A 25,577-nucleotide genomic window follows, 5' to 3' on the forward strand; every position below is an offset into this window, starting at 1 on the left:
TTCATCTGATTATCTCTAGCCGCTTTATCCTGTTCTACAGGGTCGCAGGCAAGCTGGAGCCTATCCCAGCTGACTACGGGCGAAAGGCGGGGTACACCCTGGACAAGTCGCCAGGTCATCACAGGGCTGACACATAGACACAGACAACCATTCACACTCACATTCACACCTACGATCAATTTAGAGTCACCAGTTAACATAACCTGCATGTCTTTGGACTGTGGGGGAAACCGGAGCACCCGGAGGAAACCCACGCGGACACGGGGAGAACATGCAAACTCCACACAGAAAGGCCCTCGCCGGCCACGGGGCTCGAACCCAGGACCTTCTTGCTGTGAGGCGACAGCGCTAACCACTACACCACCGTGCTGCCTGGAGATAGATATATATATATACACACATATATATGTTTAATACTGTGTGTGGTGGTGTAATTTTATCTCTAAAACAGTTTCTGTAAATATTTTCGATGTTTTGTTTCAGTCAACATTTTCTGCGAACATAATTGTCGTGCTTTACGGTAAATCTTCAGATTTCCCCAGAGGCGGTGCCGAACTTTAAACCCGGAAGTTGAAACCTCGGACAGGGCGCATGCGCGGTGCAGTTCGCACGTTTTTAACTAAGAGAGCGCGAGGGCATCAACAACATGTCATCAAAGAAAAGCAAAGGGAAAGTGAGGAAGTCCCAGGGAGAGGAAAACAGCAGTTTTATTAGAGATGGATCGGAGATGGATTTGGACTCTTCAGGACTTCTTGGACTGTGTGTGACAGATTTTATAGAGAAAGGTAAAAGAGGTTGATGGAGATCATCAATTAGAGTTATATAGATAGTATGCAATAAAAATAAGAACTGACATATTCAGGATTGCATTGATATCTATCTTTATGTCACTTGTCTATCATCATGTGAAATGAATAAATCCTAAGTGTGATCTGTGTTGTGCAGTGAAACAGTCAGTCCACACTCTGTGTGATTCCAGTGGTGGAAATCACAACTCACATGATCAAAGTTATTGGGTTTAGGGGTCCAAGCATCAGCCATGGGGTCTGTGGAATGTCCACTCACTGCCCACTTTAAAAGGAACTTGTTCTCGATTCGAAGATTCCTGTTCTTGGCTGGCAGGACTGGAACTCAATGTGTTCTTCTGTTGTTGCATGCTGAGATGCTTTTCTACTCACCACGGTTGTCAAGAGTTGCTTTGAGATTCTGTGTCCTTCCTGGCCCTTTTCCTCTGGCTTCTCTCGTCAACAAGGCGTTTCCACCTAGTTCCATCCATGGACGGCACGGTGGTGTAGTGGTTAGCACGGTCGTCTCACAGCAAGAAGGTTCTGGGTTCGAACCCAGCGGCTGCTTAGAGCCTTTCTGTGTGGAGTTTGCATGTTCTCGCCGTGTCTGCGTGGGTTTCCTCCGGGTGCTCCGGTTTCCCCCAAAGACATGCAGTTAGATTAATATGGGACGGCCTTGGGCTGAGGTGCCCTTGAGCGAAGCACCTAACTCCCAACTGCTCCCTGGGTGCTGTTAGCATGGCTGCCCACTGCTCTGGGTATGTGTGTGTGCATGTGTGTGGGTTAAATGCAGAGAAGAAATTTCACAACTGTGTGATGAATAAAGTTGTGCTTTCTTTCCAATGGATGGCGTTTCCAGTGTTTGAAGTGAACGTGAACTGAAGCTCTTTATTTGTAGCATTGTGCAGTTAGCAACAGGAAATCTACGGTGGCCTCTCAGCAAGACCTTGGCCACCTGTGTTCTTGGTTTCGAGACATGTGCCCTCAGGACCATTGAGGGGGTCCGTTGGGACGGTCGTGTCTCCAGCGAGGAGCTCCGCCAGAGGATTAACCAACCCGATATCCTTCTCACCATCCTCGGACATGTCCTGCGCTGCACAGACGACCACCCCACGAGAGCCGTTTACAAGTTTGATCTGTCAGCGGTGGGATGGAGTCGCCCTCGCGGCCGACTTCGACCCTGTTAGAATGACGTCGTTCGTCAAGACCTCCAGCAGATCAGTTTGAGGCGGGAGGATCTCCTGGCACTCAGCCAAGACCATGAGAGATGTCGGATTTCAGTGGCACTGGTGGACTCAACGCCATGTTGGCATAAGGTTTAGGAGGAGGAGTTGGAAAGGATTGACTGATTAGAGAACTGCATAAAGCAGCAGATGGATGGGTATTCCTATTCAAGTGGCCAGTTAGTATATTTGACAGTTGAAGGGTTCCAACTCCTCTTCCTCCTCCTCCTCTCACTTCCTTTCACTTTCAGTAAACTTGGGTGAAAAGTGCTTCTACACCTTCAGTAGTGCTGTTCGTCTGAACATAGGGAGGGATTTCGTACTTGTTATGCAAATTCATGATCATTAAAAAGTGTGTGTGTGTGTCTACTCATGTGTGTAGCAGAGGACAAGGCTCCAAAACGATGCAGATCAATCTTGGCTCAAATGAGTCTGAACACCATGAAGAGTCTGACTGCTTGTATTGGACGACCGATCCTGATCACAAGCCCTACAGGACGCCAGGAGGTGTGTACTTGTATTTGCAACATAATGAGGACCGCAATATGTTTGTTTATTTATTTATTTATTTATTTATTTATTTTTATCATCAACAGAGTGAAGACATTTTGGCTGGTCCTCACTTTTTCAGAGGGCTGCTTGAGGGTTCAGACTTGAAGTTAGATTTAGAGTTAGGGTAAGGTTTGGGGTTCGGCATTTACTTGTGATGGTTAAGGTTCAAGGAAGGGGCTCAGGAATTGTATGATGTCAATGAGTCCCCACAATGCTCGAAATACAAGAATGTGTGTGAAAGTGTGTGCGCATACGACGATGACGTTCTTTCCTCCTGTTTCACTCTGGTGTGTGGAGGTGTGTGTAGCGTGGCCTGCAGCCCAGTTTCCCGGGAGGAAAGTCGGTCTGATGCCTGATACGCAGTGCATTCTGGGAGTGAAAACTGGAGATGCAATCACAGTGGAGCCCATCACTGGAGCTATTCTTCATGCAGAAGAGCTTCAGCTTCGCCTGAGGTACACACACACACCATGTCACGCACTGTTGTTTCATAACAGCCAAAGCTATGATTGGACAGAGCTTCCGTTTCAGTGCGGCACTGCTGCAACACAGTGATCAAACGCATTTCTTTTTGGCAAGGAATCTTATCCATAACGACGGCGTGTCGTTTACAGACGGCTCTTTGAATCGACACTCTCACGCTACGTTCACACTGCAAGGCTTAATGCTCAATTCCGATTTTTTTGTGAAATCCGATTTTTTTGTGAGGTCGTTCACATTAACAAATATATGCGACTTGTATGTGATCCTCAGTATGAACGAAAAGCGACCTAAAAGTGTTCCGCATGCGCATTGCAGGATACGACGACGTCACACGCAGTGAGCATGGCCAGTGTTTACGGAAGTAAAACCGCCCGGTTGCGGTATGACTCATCCAATCTAGCTTGAATAGCTGCATCCCCCCAAATGGAAATCAGCTCCCTAACCTCTGCATCCTTCCACTGAGAAGATTCAGAACCTTCACAGCCCGAAGCGGCCCTCGCATTGATGTCATGCGCAGGGGCGCAGATACGTTTTTTGAACTGGGGGGGACAAAAAACTGGGGGGGACAAAGCTGCCAGCAAACCAACCCCAACCCCGATATGCCTGTCAAACTTGTTGTTAGTAACCATAGCAACCAAGCTCGAGCTCGCAACCTGTGCAGTCTGCGTAGCTCAACCAACCGAATATCAGTCTTTGTTTTATGTGAGTTGTTGCAACTATGTATACACTGCTGTGCACCTCAATAAACCGAATGGTAATTAGTCTTTTGATTTTTCCGTGAGGTTTGCCTTATGCAAAGAAAGACAGCATAGACGTTTTTTCCTCCCTATAAGTGGGGGGGACCGAGCGAGGTGAATTTAAATCTGGGTGGGACGAGTCCCACCCTCTATCTGCGCCCGTGATTATGCGCCATGTTGTTGTAACTTTTTTTGAGAGACCCGCCGCCTACTTCAGCGCAGAATAGTGACGTTTGTGGCTTGTTGATGACGTGTAAGTCGGATGAATGCGACCTGGCGGTTCAGACTGAAGTCGCATATGAAAAGAGCGGATAGGGATCGGAATTAGGACCACATATCCAAACGGCCTGGGTCGGATTTGAAAAAATCGGATCTGTGTCGTTCATATTGTCAATAAAAGATCGGATACAGGTCACATATGGGCGAAAAGATCGGATTTGAGTCACTTCAGCCTGCAGTGTGAACGTAGCCTCAGAGATTCTTTTGACACCTGAGAGCAGATTCGATCGTATGGACGAGTCTTTTTGTTTTTCTCCAGTTTGTCTTTCGTTTTGATGGAGGTCCTCTTTGTTGTTAACGTCCCGGTTCCGCACCCGAGGCAGATTTTCCAGCGTGCAGACCTGCGTTCAGGATTTCTCTTCATTTATCTTTCATTTTGCACAAAAAAAACCATGTAGCATTTAATCCTGTATGTAAGAAGCAAATATTCCTTTGCGTACTACGGAGTAACGTTTTATTTTTCCACAGTGGAGGGCCAAACTGACTTGTTTTTGATCAAATAGTGCCATCTTGTGGTCAGACCCCCTCTGTGCGTGTACTAAAGCTATTCCAGTGTGTTTGCAGGAAGGAGGATGAGTGTCTGGACTCGGAAGAGTTTAGCAGCTTCGTCCTGCAGTCGTTAGGTAAGATGAAAATCTGTCCAGTGAAAGCTTGACCTTGAAATTAATGAACGCTTTTGATAACGCGCAGTATTTTCTCGATACTAAGTGTAAGGCTCATCGAGCGAACAAGCTCTGGAAGATTCTGGCCGTCAAGTTGATCAGTGTCTGAGACTTTGTGTCCTTTTTATTCATAATGCAAAGAAATGGACAAAAAAACAACATCAGGATACGCTTCATTTTTTTTCTCATGTCACACTGTCTTGTTCTCTGTCTATATATCTGTCTGTCTGTCTCTGTCTCTCGCTGTCTCCTGTAAATCTTGTCTTTCTCTCTCTCATAGATGGTAGGATTCTTCTCCCTGGCACTTCCTTCTTCGTGTCCTATTTAGCCCGGAAGTGTGAGATCAGTGTGACGTCTCTGAAGGGTGTCGATGGAGTCGCCCTTTCTTCTGGCCCTCTGGATCTCTCTCTGCACCTGGGTCAGCTGAGCCTCAACCCTTCCTGCAGCACGCCGAACCGCTCTTCCTCCGCCACTCCAAGCACGCCGAACACCACGCCCTTCAGCCCGAGCATCCACGTCCTGTCCGACAGCGCTCTCCATCCTGACCCGGAAACGCCCGCACACAAGGGGACAGAACCACAGCCACAAGAAGACCGAAAAACCCAAGCGCCATCTGCTGGTCGAAATGGGAACGACACCTTCTACTCGGTCTGCGGTTCGACGAGAATCGGTTTCACGCACGTGCGCACTCAAGACAGTCAGGATGAAGGTCGGGAGAGGTCAAAGGTCACGTACAGTATGATCGGAGGGTTGAGCGCTCAGCTGCAAGTGATCAGGGAGACCATCGAGCTGCCGCTGAAACATCCCGAGATTTTCAGGAATTATGGTGAGAAACACATTGTAATTTATTTCGTCACAGATTCTTTATTCGTGATTCTTTATGACATTTTATCAAATTTGAATAAAATCCAGCTCACGCTTGAGCAAATCATTTTTGACGCGATAAATCGTTTGCTTTTTATTCATTTTGAATGAGATATTTATTTCGTTTCCAATTAATTTCTACTCAACTGCCTGAACTTGAGCGATTTGTCTCATCTCATTATCTGTAGCCGCTTTATCCTGTTCTACAGGGTCACAGGCGAGCTGGAGCCTATCTCAGCTGACTACGGGCGAAAGGCGGGGTACACCCTGGACAAGTCGCCAGGTCATCACAGGGCTGACACATAGACACAGACAACCATTCACATTCACACCTACGGTCAATTTAGAGTCACCAGTTAACCTAACCTGCATGTCTTTGGGGGAAACCGGAGCACCCGGAGGAAACCCACGCAGACACGGGGAGAACATACAAACTCCGCACAGAAAGGCCCTCGCCGGCCACGGGGCTCGAACCCAGGACCTTCTTGCTGTGAGGCGACAGCGCTAACCACTACACCACCGTGCCGCCCTTGAGCGATTTGTATCAAAAAAATTAATCAATTAGGATTTTAATTTCCATTTATAAAAATATCTTTCGTTTCATTTCAGAATTACTGAGAATTGCACATTCTTTTAGGTTTGTCTTTATTTGAAAACTTTGGACTTTTTTTTGAAAAATCAATTTCTTTGTGAAATCTAAACATGACTGGAAATAATTTGACATTATTTTCCAGTTATATTTGAGGCATTTATATTTGCACTGACATTCTTACATCTTTCAATTCTCCGATATTTCTTCTCTCTTTATTTTTAAATTCAATTTAGTCTAATTTAACATGTTGTTATTCATTTCTTTATTTATTTCATAAGGATCAGTTCTTAAGGAAGTGTTTGTTACATTCATGCTGTCGTCGATCGTGTCATGTCTCGCTTAGGAATCCCGCCCCCTAGGGGCGTGCTGCTGTACGGCCCGCCCGGCACAGGGAAGACGATGATTGGACGAGCGATAGCCAATGAGGTTGGAGCGCACATGACTGTCATCAATGGCCCTGAAATAATGAGCAAGTACGTCAAAGAGAGTTTCACCAGTTCACGATGATGATGATTCTGGTTTTTTAAAGAGCAGCGATCGTGTTTTTGGGTAATTTTTCACTTCGTGAAGTGGTTCACGATTTGACCAGTCAACTCCAAGAACTGTGATGTGACATGTAGTACTTTTTATTCCTTGTCTTTCTTGTGCTTTGCTCTCTATTTTATTGAGGTTTTATGGAGAAACTGAGGCACGATTGCGTCAGATATTTGCTGAAGCTGCACAAAGGTAGAAAAAAAAAACTCGACAAATGAACCTTCTGACATTAGGAGAGCAGTTTTGTCATTCTGGGTCCTTGATAAATGTGTGTGTGTGTGTGTGTTTTTTTTTTTTTTTTTTTTCATCAGGCAACCAGCGATCATCTTTATCGACGAGCTGGATGCGCTTTGTCCGAAGAGAGAGGGAGCTCAGAATGAGGTGGAGAAACGAGTGGTTGCTTCACTGCTCACACTCATGGATGGCATTGGATCTGTGAGTCAACTGACCAATCAGTGAGCCAGTCACTTTGTCAACCAACCTCTTCGTTTGTGACCCAATTATTCAACCCGCCAGTTAGCCACTCAGTCTGTTAACCATCCATTCAGGGAAACAACCAGGTAGTTCACGAACAAAGCAGTTAGCCAGGCCATTCAGTTAGTCTGCTAGTCAGTTAACCAGACAGTCACTTTGTCAGCTGTCCAGTTCATCTGCCAGTCAGTAAGCCAGACATCCAGTCAGTGAGTCAGTCAGTCAGTGAGTTAACCAACCAACCAACCAACCAACCAACCAACCAACCAGTCAGTTAGTCATTGAGTTAACTGACCAACCAACCAGCCAGTGAGTGAACCAACCAGCCAGCCAGTCAGTTAACCAACCAGTCAGTCAGTTAACCAACCAGTCACTAAGCCAGCCATCCAGTCAGTTAACCAAGAAACCAGTCAGTCAGTTAACCAACCAGTCACTAAGCCAGCCATCCAGTCAGTCAGTTAACCAACCAACCAGTCAGTAAGCCAGCCATCCAGTCAGTCAATCAGCCAACCAGTCAGTTAACCAAACAGTCAGTAAGCCAGCCTGTCAGTAAACCAGTCACTAAGCCAGCTGTCCAACCAGTCAGTCAGTCAGTCAGTCAGTTTGCCAACCAGTCAGTCAGCCAGCCACTCAGTCAGCGAGCCAGAAATGACAGTCGGTTTTCATGCTGCACCAAAATACGAGATAATCTGTGAAGACCAACGGATTAGTCACGATTTTTAAAAATCTTGTACTTGATCAAATTGAAATGGATAAAATGAAAATAAACCCAAACTAAATTTTGATATTTATTTTTATCAAATGACACAGGTAATGTGTGGAGTTAATTATAGTGTTGAAGAAACTCTGCAAATATTGAAATTCAGTCACTTTTTTACAACGAACATTTCACAGTGGACACAGATTTAATTTAAAGTTCATAAAGCGAGCCAAGCTTTTGATCGTGAAGAGTATTTGGAGTTGATCTGGACAAAAGTCTGATTATCCACTTCAGAAATGCTAAAGCTACCGGAATTTTATTTCAGACCTTGAAAAACACATGCAGTCCTTCATGATTACAGAAACACAGGTCCTGTTGTTTCATGAGGAAAGTGAATTAGAAAGTAATTTTTTTTCTTTAACTGTATTTAGTAGTCAGTCAGAAAGCTCGCTGGCTTGTTTTAGCTTGCTGTTAAATAATTTCGCTGGTCATACAGTGAGTGAAAATGCATGTGAGCTAATGTATGTTTTTGGACGCCCTCTGTCTCTGCATGTAGGAAAGTCACAGTGGCTCTCTGCTGGTTGTGGGAGCCACTAACAGGCCTGACGCGTTGGACGCGGCCCTGCGGCGCCCGGGTCGCTTTGATCAGGAGCTGGAGGTGGGTGTGCCGTCAGCACAGGGACGTATGGATATCTTGAACAAGCAGCTCTGCTCCGTCCCCACCCACATCACCACTGAGGAGCTGCAGGAACTAGCCGATGCTGCGCATGGATACGTCGGAGCTGACCTCGCCGCTGTGTGCAAGGAGGCCGGTTCGTTTTACACACCACATTTGTGTGTGTGTGTGTGTGTGTGTGTGTGTGTTCATCTTCGTGTGTGGGTTTTGAGGAAAAACAGAAAAGTCATGTCCCTCCGCTACATCCTTCGTTCCTCTCCCCCACTTCTGTGTAGTGGCTACCGCTAACCACAACGTATCAGGACCACCCGAGAGAGAGAGAGAGAGACACACACACTTTTGATGATCAAATATTTGGGAATTGTACACTGAAGCCATTCAGGAGCTATGCCATCTCAAATACTCTCAAGAATATGTAATATATTGTGTGCAAAAGTTTTGGCACCCCATAATCAAATGACATTTTTAGTTTGCACGTTGACTGACCACGGTTCACTGCATCTGTACCGTTTGGCTTAGTGGAAGAGGTGTCGCCTCTGAGCCAGTCGGTTTCATGGAAGGAGGCGTCGTCTTTGTGGGCGTCGGTTTCAGGGAAGGAGGCGTCGTCTTTGTGGGCGTCGGTTTCAGGGAAGGAGGCGTCGTCTTTGTGGGCGTTGGTTTCGGCATAGGAGGCGTGGTCTTTGTGGGCATCGGTTTCGGCGAAGGAGGCGTGGTCTCTGTGTGCGTCGGTTTCGGCGAAGGAGGCGGCGTCTCTGTGGGCGTCGGTTTCGGCGAAGGAGGCGGCGTCTCTGTGTGCGTCGGTTTCGGCGAAGGAGGCGGCGTCTCTGTGGGCGTCGGTTTCGGCGAAGGAGGCGGCGTCTCTGTGGGCGTCGGTTTCGGCGAAGGAGGCGGCGTCTCTGTGGGCGTCGGTTTCGGCGAAGGAGGCGGCGTCTCTGTGGGCGTCGGTTTCGGCGTAGGAGGCGGCGTCTCTGTGGGCGTCGGTTTCGGCGTAGGAGGCGGCGTCTCTGTGGGCGTCGGTTTCGGCGTAGGAGGCGGCGTCTCTGTGGGCGTCGGTTTCGGCGTAGGAGGCGGCGTCTCTGTGGGCGTCGGTTTCGGCGTAGGAGGCGGCGTCTCTGTGGGCGTCGGTTTCGGCGTAGGAGGCGGCGTCTCTGTGGGCGTCGGTTTCGGCGTAGGAGGCGGCGTCTCTGTGGGCGTCGGTTTCGGCGTAGGAGGCGGCGTCTCTGTGGGCGTCGGTTTCGGCGTAGGAGGCGGCGTCTCTGTGGGCGTCGGTTTCGGCGTAGGAGGCGGCGTCTTTGCGGGCGTCGGTTTCGGCGTAGGAGGCGTAGTCGTCTTTGCGGGCGTCGGTTTCGGCGTAGGAGGCGTCGTCGTCTTTGCGGGCGTCGGTTTCGGCGTAGGAGGCGTCGTCGTCTTTGCGGGCGTCGGTTTCGGCGTAGGAGGCGTCGTCTTTGCGGGCGTCGGTTTCGCCGTAGGAGGCGTCGTCTTTGCGCGCGTCGGTTTCGGCGAAGGAAGCGTCGTCTTTGCGGGCGTCGTTTCGGCGAAGGAGGCGTGGTCTTTGTTGGCGTCGTTTCGGCAAAGGAGGTGTCTTCATCTTTGTGGGCGTCGGTTTCGGCGAAGGAGGCGGCGTCTCTGTGGGCGTCGGTTTTGGCGAAGGAGGCGGCGTCTCTGTGGGCGTCGGTTTCGGCGAAGGAGGCGGCGTCTCTGTGGGCGGCGGTTTCGGCGAAGGCGGCGTCGTCTTTGTGGGCGTCGGTTTCGGCGAAGGCGTCGTCGTCTTTGTGGGCGTCGGTTTCGGCGAAGGCGTCGTCGTCTTTGTGGGCGTCGGTTTCGGCGAAGGCGTCGTCGTCTTTGTGGGCGTCGGTTTCGGCGAAGGCGTCGTCGTCTTTGTGGGCGGCGGTTTCGGCGAAGGCGTCGTCGTCTCTGTGGGTGTCGGTTTCGACGAAGGCGTCGTTGTCTCTGTGGGCGTCGGTTTCGGCGAAGGAGGCGGCTTCTCTGTGGGCGGCGGTTTCGGCGAAGGCGTCGTCGTCTTTGTGGGCGGCGGTTTCGGCGAAGGAGGCGGCTTCTCTGTGGGCGGCGGTTTCGGCGAAGGCGTCGTCATCTTTGTGGGCGGCGGTTTCGGCGAAGGCGTCGTCGTCTTTGTGGGCGGCGGTTTCGGCGAAGGCGTCGTCGTCTTTGTGGGCGGCGGTTTCGGCGAAGGCGTCGTCGTCTCTGTGGGCGGCGGTTTCGGCGAAGGCGTCGTCGTCTTTGTGGGCGGCGGTTTCGGCGAAGGCGTCGTCGTCTTTGTGGGCGGCGGTTTCGGCAAAGGAGGCGTGGCCTCTGGGTTTCTCCATGTTAGTAATGGAGACAGCCAACGTACCTGTAAAGCTTCGTGAAGTGGGCGTGGCCACTTTGTCAGTTTCAATGAAGAAGGTGGGGCTTATATGGCAGCCAGTCTCAGATAAGAAGGCTTTGCTTCATTTCCTGTCAGGAGGAGGCGGTGCCTCTGCCTCACAGTTGCAGCGAAGGAGGCAGGGCCTGTTATGATGGTTAGTCTCTCTCTCGGGTGCGTGTGCGCCCTTTCTGTGTGTGTTTTTCTCTATATTGTCTCCTTGGATTGTCACATATTGATCCCTGTGTGTGTGTGTGTGTATTTCTGGATGTTTTTTCCTCTGATTTTCCCCTGATGCATACACACACAATAATAAACATGCCTTGAAGTCATATTGGTGGGTTTTTTTCCCCCTTTAAGGTAACAATTCCCATGTCATGGTCTCACTTCCTGTCCAGATGGATAAAAGAGATAGATGCACCAAACACAAACTGTTTTCCACATTAGCGTGCCTCCTGAGAGGTGCGACAAGGCCAAGACGTGTGTGGTGTGTGGCTATATGTGACCTTTTTATTTTTTTTATTTTTATTTTTTTACATCCTGTCATTACTGTACAGTCAGCAGTCCTGAGCTCCGATCCTTCTACCTCACGTGTGTGTGTGTGTTTTGTATTAAATTACCTTGCACTCAGCATTCCGGGCAGCTCAAATGCCCCACATTCACTGAAATTGAACCCTAGATCAATACACACTGCCCTCTAAATGACCCTGTATACACACTTGGCCCACACTGTACACACACACTCGACACACTCCACACACACACTCGCGGTCAGCGGCTCCAGCAGTGTGCTGCTCATCTCTGGCATCTGCAGTGCGTTATTATTCTACAGATGTGTGTTTGAGAGAGAAATGTGGAAGTGAACTTTGGCGTTGGTCGTAAATTGGGTTAGTGAGTGTTTACGTGTGGCCACTTTCCTTATAAAGCGCTTTTTCCTTTTAAAGCGCCAAGGCTTTCTGCCGGTCTCGTGTTTATAAAATCCGGAAAAGTTCCTGTCCTCCTCCTCCATCTAATGGCAGGCTCCGGAAAAGAGGGCTCTCTCCAGCTTTTTTTCCTTCCCTCCTTTTTTTTGGGTGGTATTATTGTTTTAAGTGTGCAGCTTTAACCCAGCTGTTGAGGCGTGTAAATACAGGTGTGTGTGGGGGAAAAGTGCCGGAAAAGGTGCACTCCATACTGAAAACATTCCTGTCTTTTAGAGTTTTTTTCCCCCTCTTTCTTTTCTTGTTTTTGTGCTCCTCTTCTTCTTTTTGTGCAGGGCATAACAGCAGAAGCATCTTCGGCTTTTGGTTCTGAGGAAGCGAGAGTTTTTTCAAAGGTCAGAGACGCTGAATCTCTGGTTGACCTTTTCAAAAGGTCTCTCTCTCTCTCTCACACACACACACACACACACACACACACACACACACCCTGTTTGGGCAGGTGAAGAGTCTTTCTAGAGTTGATTTTTACTTGGGATGTTTGCACTTCAGTCCTCATCAAAAAAAAAAGGAAAAAATAAAATGACTTTTTTTTTAATCGAGTATGGGATGCGGTCTCGCTTTCTTTCTTTGTCTTTCTGTTTCATTCATACTCTGTTTGTGTCATTCTTTCTTTATTTGTTTTTGTTTAGTTCATACTCTTGTCGTTTTGTCTTTGTGTTGAATTCTTGTTCAATTTCTTTTTTTCTTTGTCTAATTCATACTCTTCTTTCCATTTTTCTTTACTTGTGTTTCTGCTGAATAATTTCTTTTTTCTGTTGAATTCATATTCAGTTTCTTTCTTTCTTTCTTTCTTTCTTTCTTTCTTTCTTTCTTTCTTTCTTTCTTTCTTTCTTTCTTTGTCATTGTTTAATTCATACTCCTTTTGTTTCTTTTTGTCTTTCTGGTGACTTCATATTCAATTCTTTCTTTCTTTGCCTTTCCTTCTATCTTTTTTCTTTGCCCTTTTGTTGAATTCTTTCTTTTTGTCTTTCTGTTGACTTCATATTCAATTTCTTTCTTTCTTTCTTTCTGGTGACTTGATATTCAATTCTTTCTTTCTTTGCGTTTCCTTCTTTCTTTGTTTTTTCTTCTCTTTGCCTTTTTGTTGAATTCTTTCTTTTTGTCTTTCTGTTGACTTTCTTTCTTTCTTTCTTTCTTTCTTTCTTTCTTTCTTTCTTTCTTTCTTTCTTTTGACTTCATATTCAATTTCTTTCTTTCTTTCTGGTGACTTCATATTCAGTTCTTTCTTTGCCTTTTTGTTGAATTCTTTCTGTTGACTTTCTTTTTGTCTTTCTGTTGACTTATGTTTTTTTCTTTTTGTCTTTCTGTTGACTTCATGTTTTTTTCTTTCTTTCTTGTAGAATTCTTTCTTTCTTTCTTTCTTTCTTTCTTTCTTTCTTTCTTTCTTTCTTTCTTTCTTGTAGAATTCTTTCTTTCTTTCCCTTTGTTTAATTCATTCTCTCTCTCTCTCTCTCTCTCTCTCTCCCCCCCATAGTCTCTCCTACCCTTCACCTCAAGACTTGTGGTAGTAATCATAATTCCCTTCCCAAGCTCTTTCCCTGTGTGTGTGTGTGTGTGTGTGTGTGTGTGTGTGTGTGTGTGTGTGCATGAGATGAGCAGATCAGGTGAGAACTTTGTGACTTTTCCATATGAAGGCCATTTTTCCCCAACTCTATTTTTAAACCTGGCTAATTGGATCCGTGCCTCTAATGCCAGCCAAACACCCCAGACACCCCCTCCCCCCCCTCTCCCCCCCTCATTTCTATCAGTATGAAAGAGTGCAGTGTCGGCCCTAATTTGGCCGAGTGGGATGTTTTGCAAATGTTCTTCTTCGCTTCTTGGAATTGAGGCCCAGTGTCCAGCGTCATTTAGGATGCAGCTGCACCTCAACCATGCTGGAGAGAGAGAGAGAGAGAGAGAGAGAGATGATTAGAGGACAGGAATCCACATTTGGTTTACATTAGTGTGTGTGTGTGTGTGTCTCTGGTACACACGCCACACGACTACAGCATCGGATGTTTTTCTTAACCAAATGAATAAAATGAGGAATAGCCCAAGGGAGTGGGGAAGTGTTTCTCTCTCTCTCTCTCTCTCTCTCTCTCTCTCTCTCTCTCTCTGTGTTATTACTTTACTGTTGAGTGTATCATCAGTGGGCTAGTGGTTCAGTTAATGACATCAGCTGTTCATGAAGGTCTTTCCGACTCCAGAAATTGAGATTGTTGGTTTTTTGGGTTCGGAGTTTTTTGGCCAGGTTGAATCATGTGTTTGGACCCCTTTAAATCTTCAGATTCTAGGCATACCTTTGGCGCTGGACCCCCAAAGTCTTGGCCGTTGGATGGATTGCTGATGTTAATGTCCCCTGAAGTCAAGGATTTAAGGCTGATTCATTCATGGTGTTAGTTTGGTGTTTGGGCTCTTTACATATGAATGACCTTTGGGTGTGTTGGAGGGGTTGGGAGCCTCAAGACTGGGGTTGAACCCCTGAAGTGTGTAATTCCACTTGAGTAGATGACTTGGAACCACGTGATCAAAATGTGTTACGTCATGAGCGTCCGCCATGATGGTAGATATCCAAAGCAACTAGGATGGCAGCCGCTGAAAGCGTGTCTGCAAACATTGCTGAATTTTCTCAGTATTACCACGATTTGAACGCTCGAGCGAAGATTCCATACAAAGAGAAGATAGATAGATAGATAGATAGATAGATAGATAGATAGATAGATATGTGTGGGTTTTGACCAATATTATTCAAAAAAGTCAGGCTTTTCTGACACTAAGACGCTTCTCCCGACCATCAAGTGCCCAGATATCGCATTCTATCTGGTTCGGCTGCCGAAGAATCAAGTCTGACCTTGGACGAAACACAGCCCGTTTCCTGATTGGGTGCCCAGTCTGGATTGTTTCTATCATATAATTTTGCTGGCGCTCCTAGAAGCGAAATGGTAATACACGTGTTAAAATTATAAGAACGACCGAGTGAACCACGACAAGAGAACGCTCATTTTATAACAGAATTTGAGCAACACGAAATAAAATTCTTCCATGATCTTGTCGAGAAAGCTCTTGAACCTCACCTGAGATAAAATGATCACTGCAAACACGAGCTGTTTTGGTTTTAGCCTCTGTTAGATCAGCCCTGCCGATGTTGTTCAGCCGTGCTCGGTCCCTCTCCGTACGAAGCCTTCGAGTTTCCTCGCCCTCTTTCTGAATCATGGACAGAATTAAAAAAAAATCGGAACTTACCGTGGTCACGAGTACTGTTGTGACCATGACCGTATACAGCACAAAGATATGGCAGAGCTAAAAGAACGCTTGAAGCAGTGGAAAAACAAAGAGAGTTGCACATGGCACGCATGACTGTTTTGCATGGAATGTCGCTTGACCCCGCATTTGTATATCCACCAACGTGGCTGATATCCGGGTTTCTATTTTGCTTTGACGTCATCTGCAAGTCAAGGATTCGATTCGGGACCGGTGATCCGGTATCGATATCAGGTGCCGATACTGACATAATTCATTCATCGGATATCGGACTGACGTGACCGATCTACGTACCAATCAGGGGCGATTTCTCAGAGACAACAAGGGAAGCCGAGCTTCCCCTAAAATTCTCTCCCCAAACTGCACCATCTATGACGTTGAATTCTCATTAAAACAATAACTTGCATAACATAATATATGCCCAAGATTGTATTTACGTTCATAACTATCCTGTAACTTATTTGAGTGATGTCTGACGAACTTGCAGTTCGCTACGAGAATCACCTTTGCTGCCAGGCTGTAACCAGCGTTGCCAGATACTGCTGACATTTTCCCAGCCAAAATATGTTCAAAACCCGCCAAAATGCACTTAAAACCGCCCAATCTGGCAACACTGGCTGTAACCTTTCTTATTTCAATGGGCTCTATGGACTGGCAGCCAGGTATCCGTTACAGTCTATGAGAGGGCTCTGAACAGCCAATTTCGGCTAGTTGTTATTGGTTAAAATCGACAAAATCGCCACTTCCAGGGAAGCCGGGCTTCTCTGGGACTAAACAAGACAGTGGGAGGGGCAAGAAGCCGGGCTGATGAAGGATTATTGGAGGTGGTGTTTGAAAGACATGAGGAGGGCAGGCTCTGTACTTCGGCGTCGGCGAGGAACACGGAAGCATGATCAGTCCCTAGCGGATGTCGAGAAAGTGTAGTCGTGTGCCAAAGTGCTGTCCGAATTTCTTTTCATATAAACGTTTCTTCTCACTGATGTCTCTGTACATTACTCTGTAAATAAATGTAAATCTTACTCGTTGTGCTCCGTTAACTTTCATCCATTCTATCAGTTTGATCATTCGCGAATTCACTCGTTTATTTCATTTGTAGTTCAATCTGGTTGTAGGCTAGCTTGAGCCTTATTGGGATCTGCAGTGCTAGCTGCTAACAGAAATTGGTGAAGTCTCTGGAAAGCACAACCAGCTGGTATGACAGGGTCACAGACCATTTTCTGGAAAAGGAGCGGAGGGCAGAATTTGTGTATAAATACTGTGCATCATATAATGTTCATGAATCTGAAGTGTGTATTGTTCAGTAATGTTAAGAGAATGGTGGGCTCTGTGTTATAGGTTATACCTGGGTATAATATTCAAGGTTCTGTGTGTTGCATAGCCTACCTGGTTATGAATTTCCAGACTGTGTTGCAGAAGATGTTCAAGGATGTGTTGCACAGCTGGGTGTTGTGTTAAAGACTCTGTGTTGCATATCAGGGTATGATGTTCAAGGCTCTTTGTTGAATAGCCAGTGATTTTTGGATGTTTGATATTTTTGATTAAGGATATGAGGCACTAGCCTGGCAAGCCAGACTATAACATGAAATGTACAAGCAGAAATACTTTCTGCCACTAGGTAGGGTTGTCTAGTTCACTATGCTAATGGGGCACACCTTTCTATGCTTTGATATCCGGCCTACAGGTTTTATGATGAATGCGTAAAATGGGCTTCCCCTGTTTTAAAAACCAGCAGCCGCCACTGGTACCAATCCAGATTCTGTCGTCCAAAGTATGCAGTATATCTCAAGTATGCAATTCTGTGCTTCAAAACATCTGGGGCAGTGTTCTACGGACGGATGAGATCAAGTTTTTGGCAGGAATCCATAAAGGACAAAAAGCCACTGCACATCAACCTCAAAACTTCATTTTAAGTGTGAAGCATGGTGGCGGGAGCATCACGGTTTTGGGCTGCCTTGCTCCTTTTGGGTTCGGAGACCAGTGCCAAGAGAATACCACTGTGGTGGCCAGTCACCTGCTTCATGAGATACTAACCGAATTGAGATGGTCAGCAGTGACTTGAAACTCGAGGATTTAGGTTTCCTTGAGTCGCCACCCCTTCAAGGTGGTTATTCTTCATATTTGGGTGATTTTCATGATTCAGGGTCTGGGCTTTTTTGGGGTGTTTGAACCCTTTAGGTCTGAGTTTTTTGGTGTCTGGATGGTGCTTGGTGATATGAAAGCAAAGGCTTGGAGTGGCATTCGCATGTTTGGACCCATAAAATCTATTTTTTTTTGTTGTTTTTCGTTGTGGTAACCTGTGTGTTTTGTGAGTGTTTTGATTCATTCTTCATGGTGTTTTTGTTCCATCAAGACGAAAGGTTTGGCTTTTTGGTATCTGGATGATGCTTGGTGGCTCAGAGTGGCTTTCCCATGTTTGGACCCATAAAATCTGATTCATCGGTGGTGGTGGTTGTTGTTTTTGATGTTTTTTCGTTTGGTATTCTGGGTGTGGGGCGGCACGGTGGTGTAGTGGTTAGTGCTGTCGCCTCACAGCAAGAAGGTCCTGGGTTCAAGCCCTGGGGCCGGCGAGGGCCTTTCTGTGTGGAGTTTGCATGTTCTCCCCGTGTCTGTGTGGGTTTCCTCCGGGTGCTCCGGTTTCCCCCACAGTCCAAAGACATGCAGGTTAGGTTAACTGGTGACTCTAAATTGACCGTAGGTGTGAATGTGAGTGTGAATGGTTGTCTGTGTCTATGTGTCAGCCCTGTGATGACCTGGCGACTTGTCCAGGGTGTACCCCGCCTTTCGCCCGTAGTCAGCTGGGATAGGTTCCAGCTTGCCTGCGACCCTGTAGAAGGATAAAGCGGCTAGAGATGATGAGATGATGATGAGATGAGATTCTGGGTGTTTTGGTTTGTTATTTATTAGCTCCTCCGACCGACAGGCGATGAGCTTATACCATCAGGTATTGTCCATGGTCCACATTTCGCAGAAATCGCTTCTTCTCTCTCGATTCTTCACCGATTTTTCTTCTTTTTGGCAGGAAGGTAGGTCTACCTGGGGTGCATATGGCTTCCATGCAAATTTGCAGAATTGCAATTAATAACGAAGATATGGAGTAATTAATCCCTAACGAGCAGTTTCCACACAAATCGCTTCTTCTCCCTCAATTCTTCAGCGATTTTGATTCTTTCTGGCATGAAGGTAGGGGTACCTCGGGTGCATATAACTTCTACCCAGATTTGCTTAATTACAATTATTAATGAAGTCATGGACGAATTAAGCCTTAATGAGCAGTTCAACCAAAATCGCTTCTTCCTCGCTATTTTGGATTCCTTCTGGCAAATAGGTCGGTATTCCTAAGGTGGATATAGCTTCTATATATAGTTGGAAAAAAAAAAAAAAAGAGTATATAGCTTGCAACATTTATTGCGCAAGGTGGCCCACTTTAGATCGTTCCTTCTGGACTAGACAGGGCCGGAGTGAGCTATGCCGTCATTGACGGCCTCTCTCAAGGTGTTTGTTCCATCAAAACTAAAGGTTTGGGTTGTTTCTGGTATCTCTACCCTTAATTTCTTTCTTTCTGTCTGGGGCACTGTGCATTTTATTGGTGTGTTGATTTCTGAAGTTGGGAGGTTTCAAAGATTGATGTTGATTCATTCATGATGGTTTCGATTTTTGGTGGACAGTAGTGGTTTTATGCTTGGGGTTACTCGTGATTTTGGCCTGTTGTGAAGGTTTTGCATCACTGAAGACTGGGGTTTGGTGTTCTTGAAGTCTGGCCATTTCTCAGTTTTGCATGTGTTTAAGGTTATGTGAGTGTTTTGGTCTGGGTTCCTCAGTTGGACAGAAACTCTGTGCTTGTTTTGCAAGTATTCTTGGGGGGGTTTTGGAGCCTTTTTGGTTTTTGGCTGCTTGGATCCAGTATATTTTCGATTCTGATTGTTTCTGACTTCTTGTCCCTGGAGTTCTGGTTGTTTTGCTGAGTTGGTCTTTTGGAAATCAGGATTTCGGTGTCTTTGGATGCCTTCATGGGGGAGTTTTGTCGTTTTTGGGCACCTTTTTCGATCGTTTTGATTTTTTCAAATTTGGGCTTGGGATGATTTTGATTTTATGGGTTTTTGTTTTCCTTAAATCTGATTTTTGGATCTTTCAGGTTTGGGTTTAATGATGTTTTAGGGTGTTCTATACATGCCTTGACCCCAGACGGCTGGGACACTACACCTGAAAAAAAGATTCTGGGTGTTTTGTGCATGTTTGGAGTCATAAGATTTATGCTTGAGCGCTGTTTTTAAAATGTATGTATGTTTCTCCGTTTACAGTGTTGGACAAATTTCAGGCTTGGTGTTGCTCTGGAATTCAGTTCACGGTTATGCTTGTGTACACACACACACACGCACACACACTGATTGGGGTCCTGTCAGGACGCTGCGTTCGTGCACAGAGAGAGAAAATGTGAATAAGTGGATAGAGAGAGACAGGGAGGGGAAAAAGAGCACGGAGGAGAGAGGCTCAGTGTCCCTCAGGGTTCCTCTCCAGAACAAACTGACCTTCTTGGCTTGGACCGCGAGTGTCTGTGCTTTAGGAATCTGTGTTTTATGTAAACAGGATGTAATACTGTCTAATCATAAATCCTCCTGCAATTCCAGCCAGCAGCACGAAAGGAAGCCTCATGGCTGTGTGTGTGTGTGTGTGTGTGTGTGTGTGTGTGTGTGTGTGTGTGTGTGAGAGAGAGAGGTGGAAAAAAAAAAGACTTGACAGAAGACAAGCGGTGTCCTTGTAGGGTTGTGTGTGCAGGTTAACAGTGATAAAGCATTATTATTTATTATTACATGTATTTCAGAATATTTCAAGTTGAGCGACATGCATTTCATAAAAGTTTAATATTTTCTTATTTTTAGAATTATTTGAGCTTTTTCACTTTTTTTTGGACGGGGAGTGGGGGAGGTGATGTCCACCTTGTATTTTTGCAACCTTTCAGATTTCTCTTCACAATAACATTTTATTTGAAGGAATGATTTCCATCCTGTCGCATTACTTCAGATTGTGTTTCAATCTAGCGCTCTCTCTCTCTCTCTCTCTCTCTCTCTCTCTCTCTCTCTCTCTCTGTGTGTGTCTCTCTCTCAGACACAGTTATGCTGTCTCACTTTTCTGTCTTCTTGCCTCCCTGTCAGGTTTCCCGCCACTCTATTATTATTTATGGTCTCGTCTCGTCTTCATCCGCTTATCCGGGGCTGGGTCGCGGAGGCAGCAGTCTGAGCATGGAAGCCCAAACTTCCTTTTCCCCAGACACCTCGGCCAGCTCCTCGGGAAGAACACCGAGGCGTTCCCAGGCCAGCCGAGAGACATAGTCCCTCCAGCGTGTCCTGGGTCTTCCCCGGGGCCTCCTCCCGGGGGGACATGCCTGGAACACCTCCCCAGGGAGGCGTCCAGGAGGCATTCGAAAGAGATGCCCGAGCCACCTCAGCTGATTCCTCTCGATGTGGAGGAGCAGCGGCTCTACTCCGAGCTCCTCCTGAGTGACTGTGCTTCTCACCCTGTCTCTAAGGGAGCGCCCAGCCACCCTGTGAAGGAAACTTATTTTGGCCGCTTGTATCCGTGATCTTGTTTTTTCGGTCATTATCCAAAGCTCATGACCATAGGTGAGAGTCGGAATGTAGATTGACCGGTAAATTGAGAGCTTCGCCTTTTGGCTCAGCTCCTTCGTCACCACAACGGACCGGTAAAGCGACTGCATCACTGCGGAGGCTGCACCGATCCGCCTGTCGACCTCACGCTCTATCCTTCCCTCATTCGTGAACAAGATCCCAAGATACTGTACTTAAACTCCTCCACTTGAGGCAGGACTTCTCCACCAACCTGGAGAGGGCAAGCCACCCTTTTCCGGTTGAGAACCATGGCTTCAGACTTGGAGGTGCTGATTCTCATCCCAGCCGCTTCACACTCGGCTGCAAACCACCCCAGTGCATGCTGAAGGTCTTGGTTTGAAGAAGCCAACAGGACAACATCATCCGCAAAAAGCAGAGATGAAATCCTGTGGTTCCCAAACAGGATTCCTTCCGGCCCCTGGCTGCGCCTAGAAATTCTGTCCATAAAAATTATGAACAGAACCGGTGACAAAGGGCAGCCTTGCCGGAGTCCAACATGCACTGGGAACATGTCTGACTTACTGCCGGCAATGCGAACCAGACTCCTGCTCTGTTCGTACAGGGACCGGACAGCCCTTAGCAAAGAGCCCCGAACTCCATACTCCTGAAGCACCCCCCACAGAATACCATGAGAGACACGGTCGAATACCTTCTCCAGATCCACAAAGCACATGTGGACTGGTTGGGCAAACTCCCATGAACCCTCGAGCACCCTATGAAGTGTATAGAGCTGGTCCAGTGTTCCGCGACCAGGACGAAAACCGCATTGTTCCTCCTGGATCCGAGGTTCGACTATTGGCCGAATTCTCCTCTCCAGTACCCTGGAGTAAACCTTCCCTGGGAGGCTGAGAAGTGTGATTCCCCTATAATTGGAGCACAGTCTCCGGTCCCCTTTCTTAAAAAGAGGGACCACCACCCCAGTCTGCCACTCCAGAGGCACTGTCCCCGACCGCCACGCGATGTTGCAGAGGCGTGTCAGCCAAGACAGCCCCACAACATCCAGAGACTTGAGATACTCAGGGCGGATCTCATCCACCCCTGGTGCCTTGCCACCAAGGAGCTTGCAAACCACCTCAGTGACTTAGGCTTGGGTAATGGACGAGTCCACCTCTGAGTCATCAGCCTCCATCTCCTCAATGGAAGACATGATGATAGGATTGAGGAGATTCTCAAAGTATTCCTTCCACCGCCCGACAGTGTCCCCAGTCGAGGTTAACAGCTCCCCACCCGCACTGTAAACAGTGTTGGCAGAGTACTGCTTCCCCCTCCTGAGGCGCCGGATGGTTTGCCAGAATTTCTTCAAGGCTGACTGATAGTCCTTCTCCATGGCCTCCCCGAACTCCTCCTAGTTCCGAGTTTTTGCCTCCGCAACTGCCTGAGCTGTGGCACGCCTGGCCTGCCGATACCCGTCAGCTGCCTCAGGAGTCCCGGAGGTCAACATGGCCCGATAGGACTCCTTCTTCAGCTTGACAGCATCCCTTACTTCCGGTGTCCACCACCGGGTTTGGGGATTGCCGCCACGACAGGCACCGGAGACCTTGCGGCCACAGCTTTGAACAGCCGCATCTACAATGGAGGTAGAGAACATGGTCCACTCAGACTCAATGTCCTCCGCCTCCCTCGGAAGCTGGGAGAAGCTCTCCCGGAGGTGGGAGTTAAAGACCTCCCTGACAGAGTGCTCGGCCAGACGTTCCCAGCAGACCCTCACCATATGTTTGGGCCTGCCAGGTCTGTCCGGCTTCCTCCTCCGCCAGCGGATCCAACTCACCACCAGGTGGTGATCAGTTGACAGCTCAGCCCCTCTCTTCACCCGAGTGTCCAAGACATAGCGCCGGAGATCAGATGAAACGATGACAAAGTCGATCATCGACCTCCGACCTTAGGTGTCCTGGTGCCATGTGCACTTATGAACACCCCTATGCTCGAACATGGTGTTCGTTATGGACAAACCGTGACTAGCACAGAAGTCCAATAACAAAACACCACTCGGGTTCAGATCGGGGAGGCCGTTCCTCCCAACCACGCCCCTCCAGGTGTCACTGTCGTCGCCCACGTGAGCATTGAAGTCCCCCAGTAGAACAATGGAGTCCCCAGTCTGAGCACTTCTCAGTACCTCTCCCAGGGACTCCAAGAAGGCCGGATACTCTATACTGCTATTCAGCCCGTAGGCACAAACAACAGCAAGAGCCCTCTCCCCAATCCGAAGGCGCAGAGAGGCGACCCTCTCGTCCACTGGGGTAAACTCCAACACATGGCGGCTGAGCTGAGCTCCATTATTTATTTATTTATTTATTTATTTTTTAACCTGCCCACAGGTGTATTTAAAAAAAAAAAAAAAAAGGGGGGGGTAAAACTGGATTACCTCTGTCCGGCCGTCCAAATCTCCGGATTTCTGTCTGTCCGAAACACCGTTTTTCTCAGCAACTACAAATCACACCTGCTTGATATTTGGTACCGAGCTTCAGCTTGGGGTGCCATACCATGTGTACCATTTTCAGGTCTTTTGCATATCGACTTCCTGTTTACTGACTGAATGTATTTACGAAACATATAGCTTGGATTTACAAAATTTGCGTCACACTTTTCTCAGCAACTCGAAATCAAAACTGCTTGATATTTGGTACCGAGCTTCAGCTTGGGGTTCGATACCGTATATACCATTTTCAGGTCTGTCCCGCATCGACTTCCTGTTTCCCGACTGAATGTATTTTCGAAACATATGTGGATTTTGACGCTATTTCGAAATGCCAGTTTACCAGGATGCTGTTTGAAACCCCTGGGGAGAGACACGGCTCTTTACTTCCTTGTTTCAGGGTTCGTTATTTGTTGAAGTCAACATTAATGATAAGTGTCCTGTTCCTTTGATTGCTTGCGTTCTGATATAAGCGAGAGCAGGGGGATACGTAAGTGAGCAGTAGCTCACAGTTGATCTTATTGCGATGAATTCGAAATCTGTGCTCACACGGAAATGGTATTTAAGAAGCGTCTCGTTACATCCGAGCTGTGAAAGTGGAGGAAGAGAAGACGGGATGGAAACAGCGTTGGGCTGAATTGATGAGTGATGAGTGTCTCTATCCTTCTTTTTCTTTTTGCCTGTCTTTTCAACATGCACTCTTTTCACCTCCGTCTCGCTTCAAGAAGGATGTGTGTGTGTGTGTGTGTGAGAGAGAGAGAGAGAGAGCAGGATGAAAGGTGTTGATGGTTAAGCCTGAATGGGCAGGATTATGGCAGATGTTGAGGGAATGTGCACGCGAAAGAGAGATGCGATTGTGTACGGATGGCCAACGCTGAAAGGAGACATGGATGGATGGATGGGTTTATTTGTTTAGTCACACACATGGTATTTCATTTTCATAAAATGCAATTTCAACAGCGAAGCAAAAGGAAACATGGGTACTTAAATTCCAAAGTGTGTGTGTGTGTGTGTACACTTCATTATTGGTTTGTTTTTTGTTCTCTGTCTCTGCAGGGCTCCATGCGTTGAGAAGAGTGCTGTCCTCCAACCCAGGCATCTCTGATAATGACCTGATGGACAAACTGAACGTCACGACCTCTGACCTCCGACTGGCTATGACTCAAGTTAAACCCAGCGCCATGAGAGAAGTGGCCATCGACGTGCCAAAGGTGAACTGAATGAAATGAATGAATCCGTGAAATAAACGGTGAACCGGACAGAACCGTGTCAACAAGTGAAAATGAAATACAAATGAACGTTTGAGTCAGTAAGAACGTTGCTTTTTTTGGGTGTCTGGCTAAGTTTTGGCTGAGGTCAAGTCCCAGCTCGAACAGGAACGGTTCGACACTGAAGATGTGTAAATGAACGAATGCATCAATCGAAAAAGGAAGGAACGGAGATGCTGAAATGAACAAACGCGTGATACTAAGAATGAGGGGACGTGTGAAGAACCAAGTGGATGAGTGCTAGAACCAAAGGATGGAGGGAGAAAAACTGATCTGGCGCGCGAACATGAATAAATTTATATTAAAAGGAAGTACGGGATAAACACCTGCGCACATGAGTGAACGAATAGTCCATGTTGAGGGAGTAACGGAACAAATGAACGAGTAAGCGCATGAACCCGTTCATGATTTCGTGAACGAGTGAACACGAGTGAGTGTGAGGGGAAAAGTTTGAACAGTTCAAGTGCACAAACCAAATGCATGATCAGGAATGAATGAGTGAATTAATAGATGAGTAAAGAAGTGAACGTGTGTGTGTGTGTGTATTTACAGACATTTGACACCACACACCTGCAGAAAAAAAGAAGGGAACACACACGCGCGCGCGCACCAGGACCTTGTTTGCTGAATAGAGACTGGAAGAAGGGATGTTTTTTTTTGAGGGGGGGACTCAATGTGTACAACACACAAGTATCCTGCCGTGTGTGTGTGTGTGTGTGTAAAACCATACAGGAAGAGGCTCTCACATCATCCTGCCACTAATTGGAATCAGGTTGTCGTGGTGATGTGTCGCCCGGAGCGGTGCAGCTTTGCTTCCTGCTTTGGACTGAGATCAGCATAACACATGCAAACAAACACCGAGAGAGAGAGAGAGAGATGGATGACAAATTGGGAGTCTAAGACAGGGAAGGAATGGGCTGAAGGAAACGTGGAGAAAGAGAGCAGGGAAATCAGGAGTGGAAAAAGCAAAGGATGGAGGAAGACTGAGAATGATGAACTAAACATAGTGAAAAGAGGAAAGAAATGATGAAGGAAAATCGAGATATTTGGAGCTAGGAAAGGGAAAAACAGGATGGAGAGAAAAGGAATAAGAGAAATGCATCACTCAGTGGAGGATAGTGACAGGTCGGGA

The 25,577-nt window shown here is 47.0% G+C and overlaps 1 protein-coding gene across 2 annotated transcripts in view; it reads left to right on the forward strand.

Moving 5' to 3' along the window:
- The first annotated feature begins 591 nt into the window (after positions 1-591).
- afg2a (AFG2 AAA ATPase homolog A) overlaps positions 592-25,577 on the forward strand; it is a 164,014-nt gene continuing 139,028 nt past the window's right edge. Inside the window, exons 1-10 of one of the 2 annotated variants that reach the window (XM_060901226.1) lie at positions 592-785; positions 2,391-2,515; positions 2,858-3,015; positions 4,624-4,682; positions 5,002-5,547; positions 6,521-6,650; positions 6,847-6,903; positions 7,023-7,146; positions 8,439-8,694; positions 24,234-24,388. In XM_060901226.1, coding sequence (XP_060757209.1) covers positions 647-785; positions 2,391-2,515; positions 2,858-3,015; positions 4,624-4,682; positions 5,002-5,547; positions 6,521-6,650; positions 6,847-6,903; positions 7,023-7,146; positions 8,439-8,694; positions 24,234-24,388 — 1,749 coding nt within the window. In that variant the 5' untranslated portion in view covers positions 592-646. Of the gene's footprint in view, positions 786-2,390; positions 2,516-2,604; positions 2,685-2,857; positions 3,016-4,623; positions 4,683-5,001; positions 5,548-6,520; positions 6,651-6,846; positions 6,904-7,022; positions 7,147-8,438; positions 8,695-24,233; positions 24,389-25,577 lie in introns of those variants that run through there. The other variant, XM_060901227.1, reaches the window with a different exon arrangement.

Source organism: Neoarius graeffei, chromosome 20 (genome assembly GCF_027579695.1).
Source record: "Neoarius graeffei isolate fNeoGra1 chromosome 20, fNeoGra1.pri, whole genome shotgun sequence".
Classification (NCBI taxonomy): domain Eukaryota; kingdom Metazoa; phylum Chordata; class Actinopteri; order Siluriformes; family Ariidae; genus Neoarius; species Neoarius graeffei.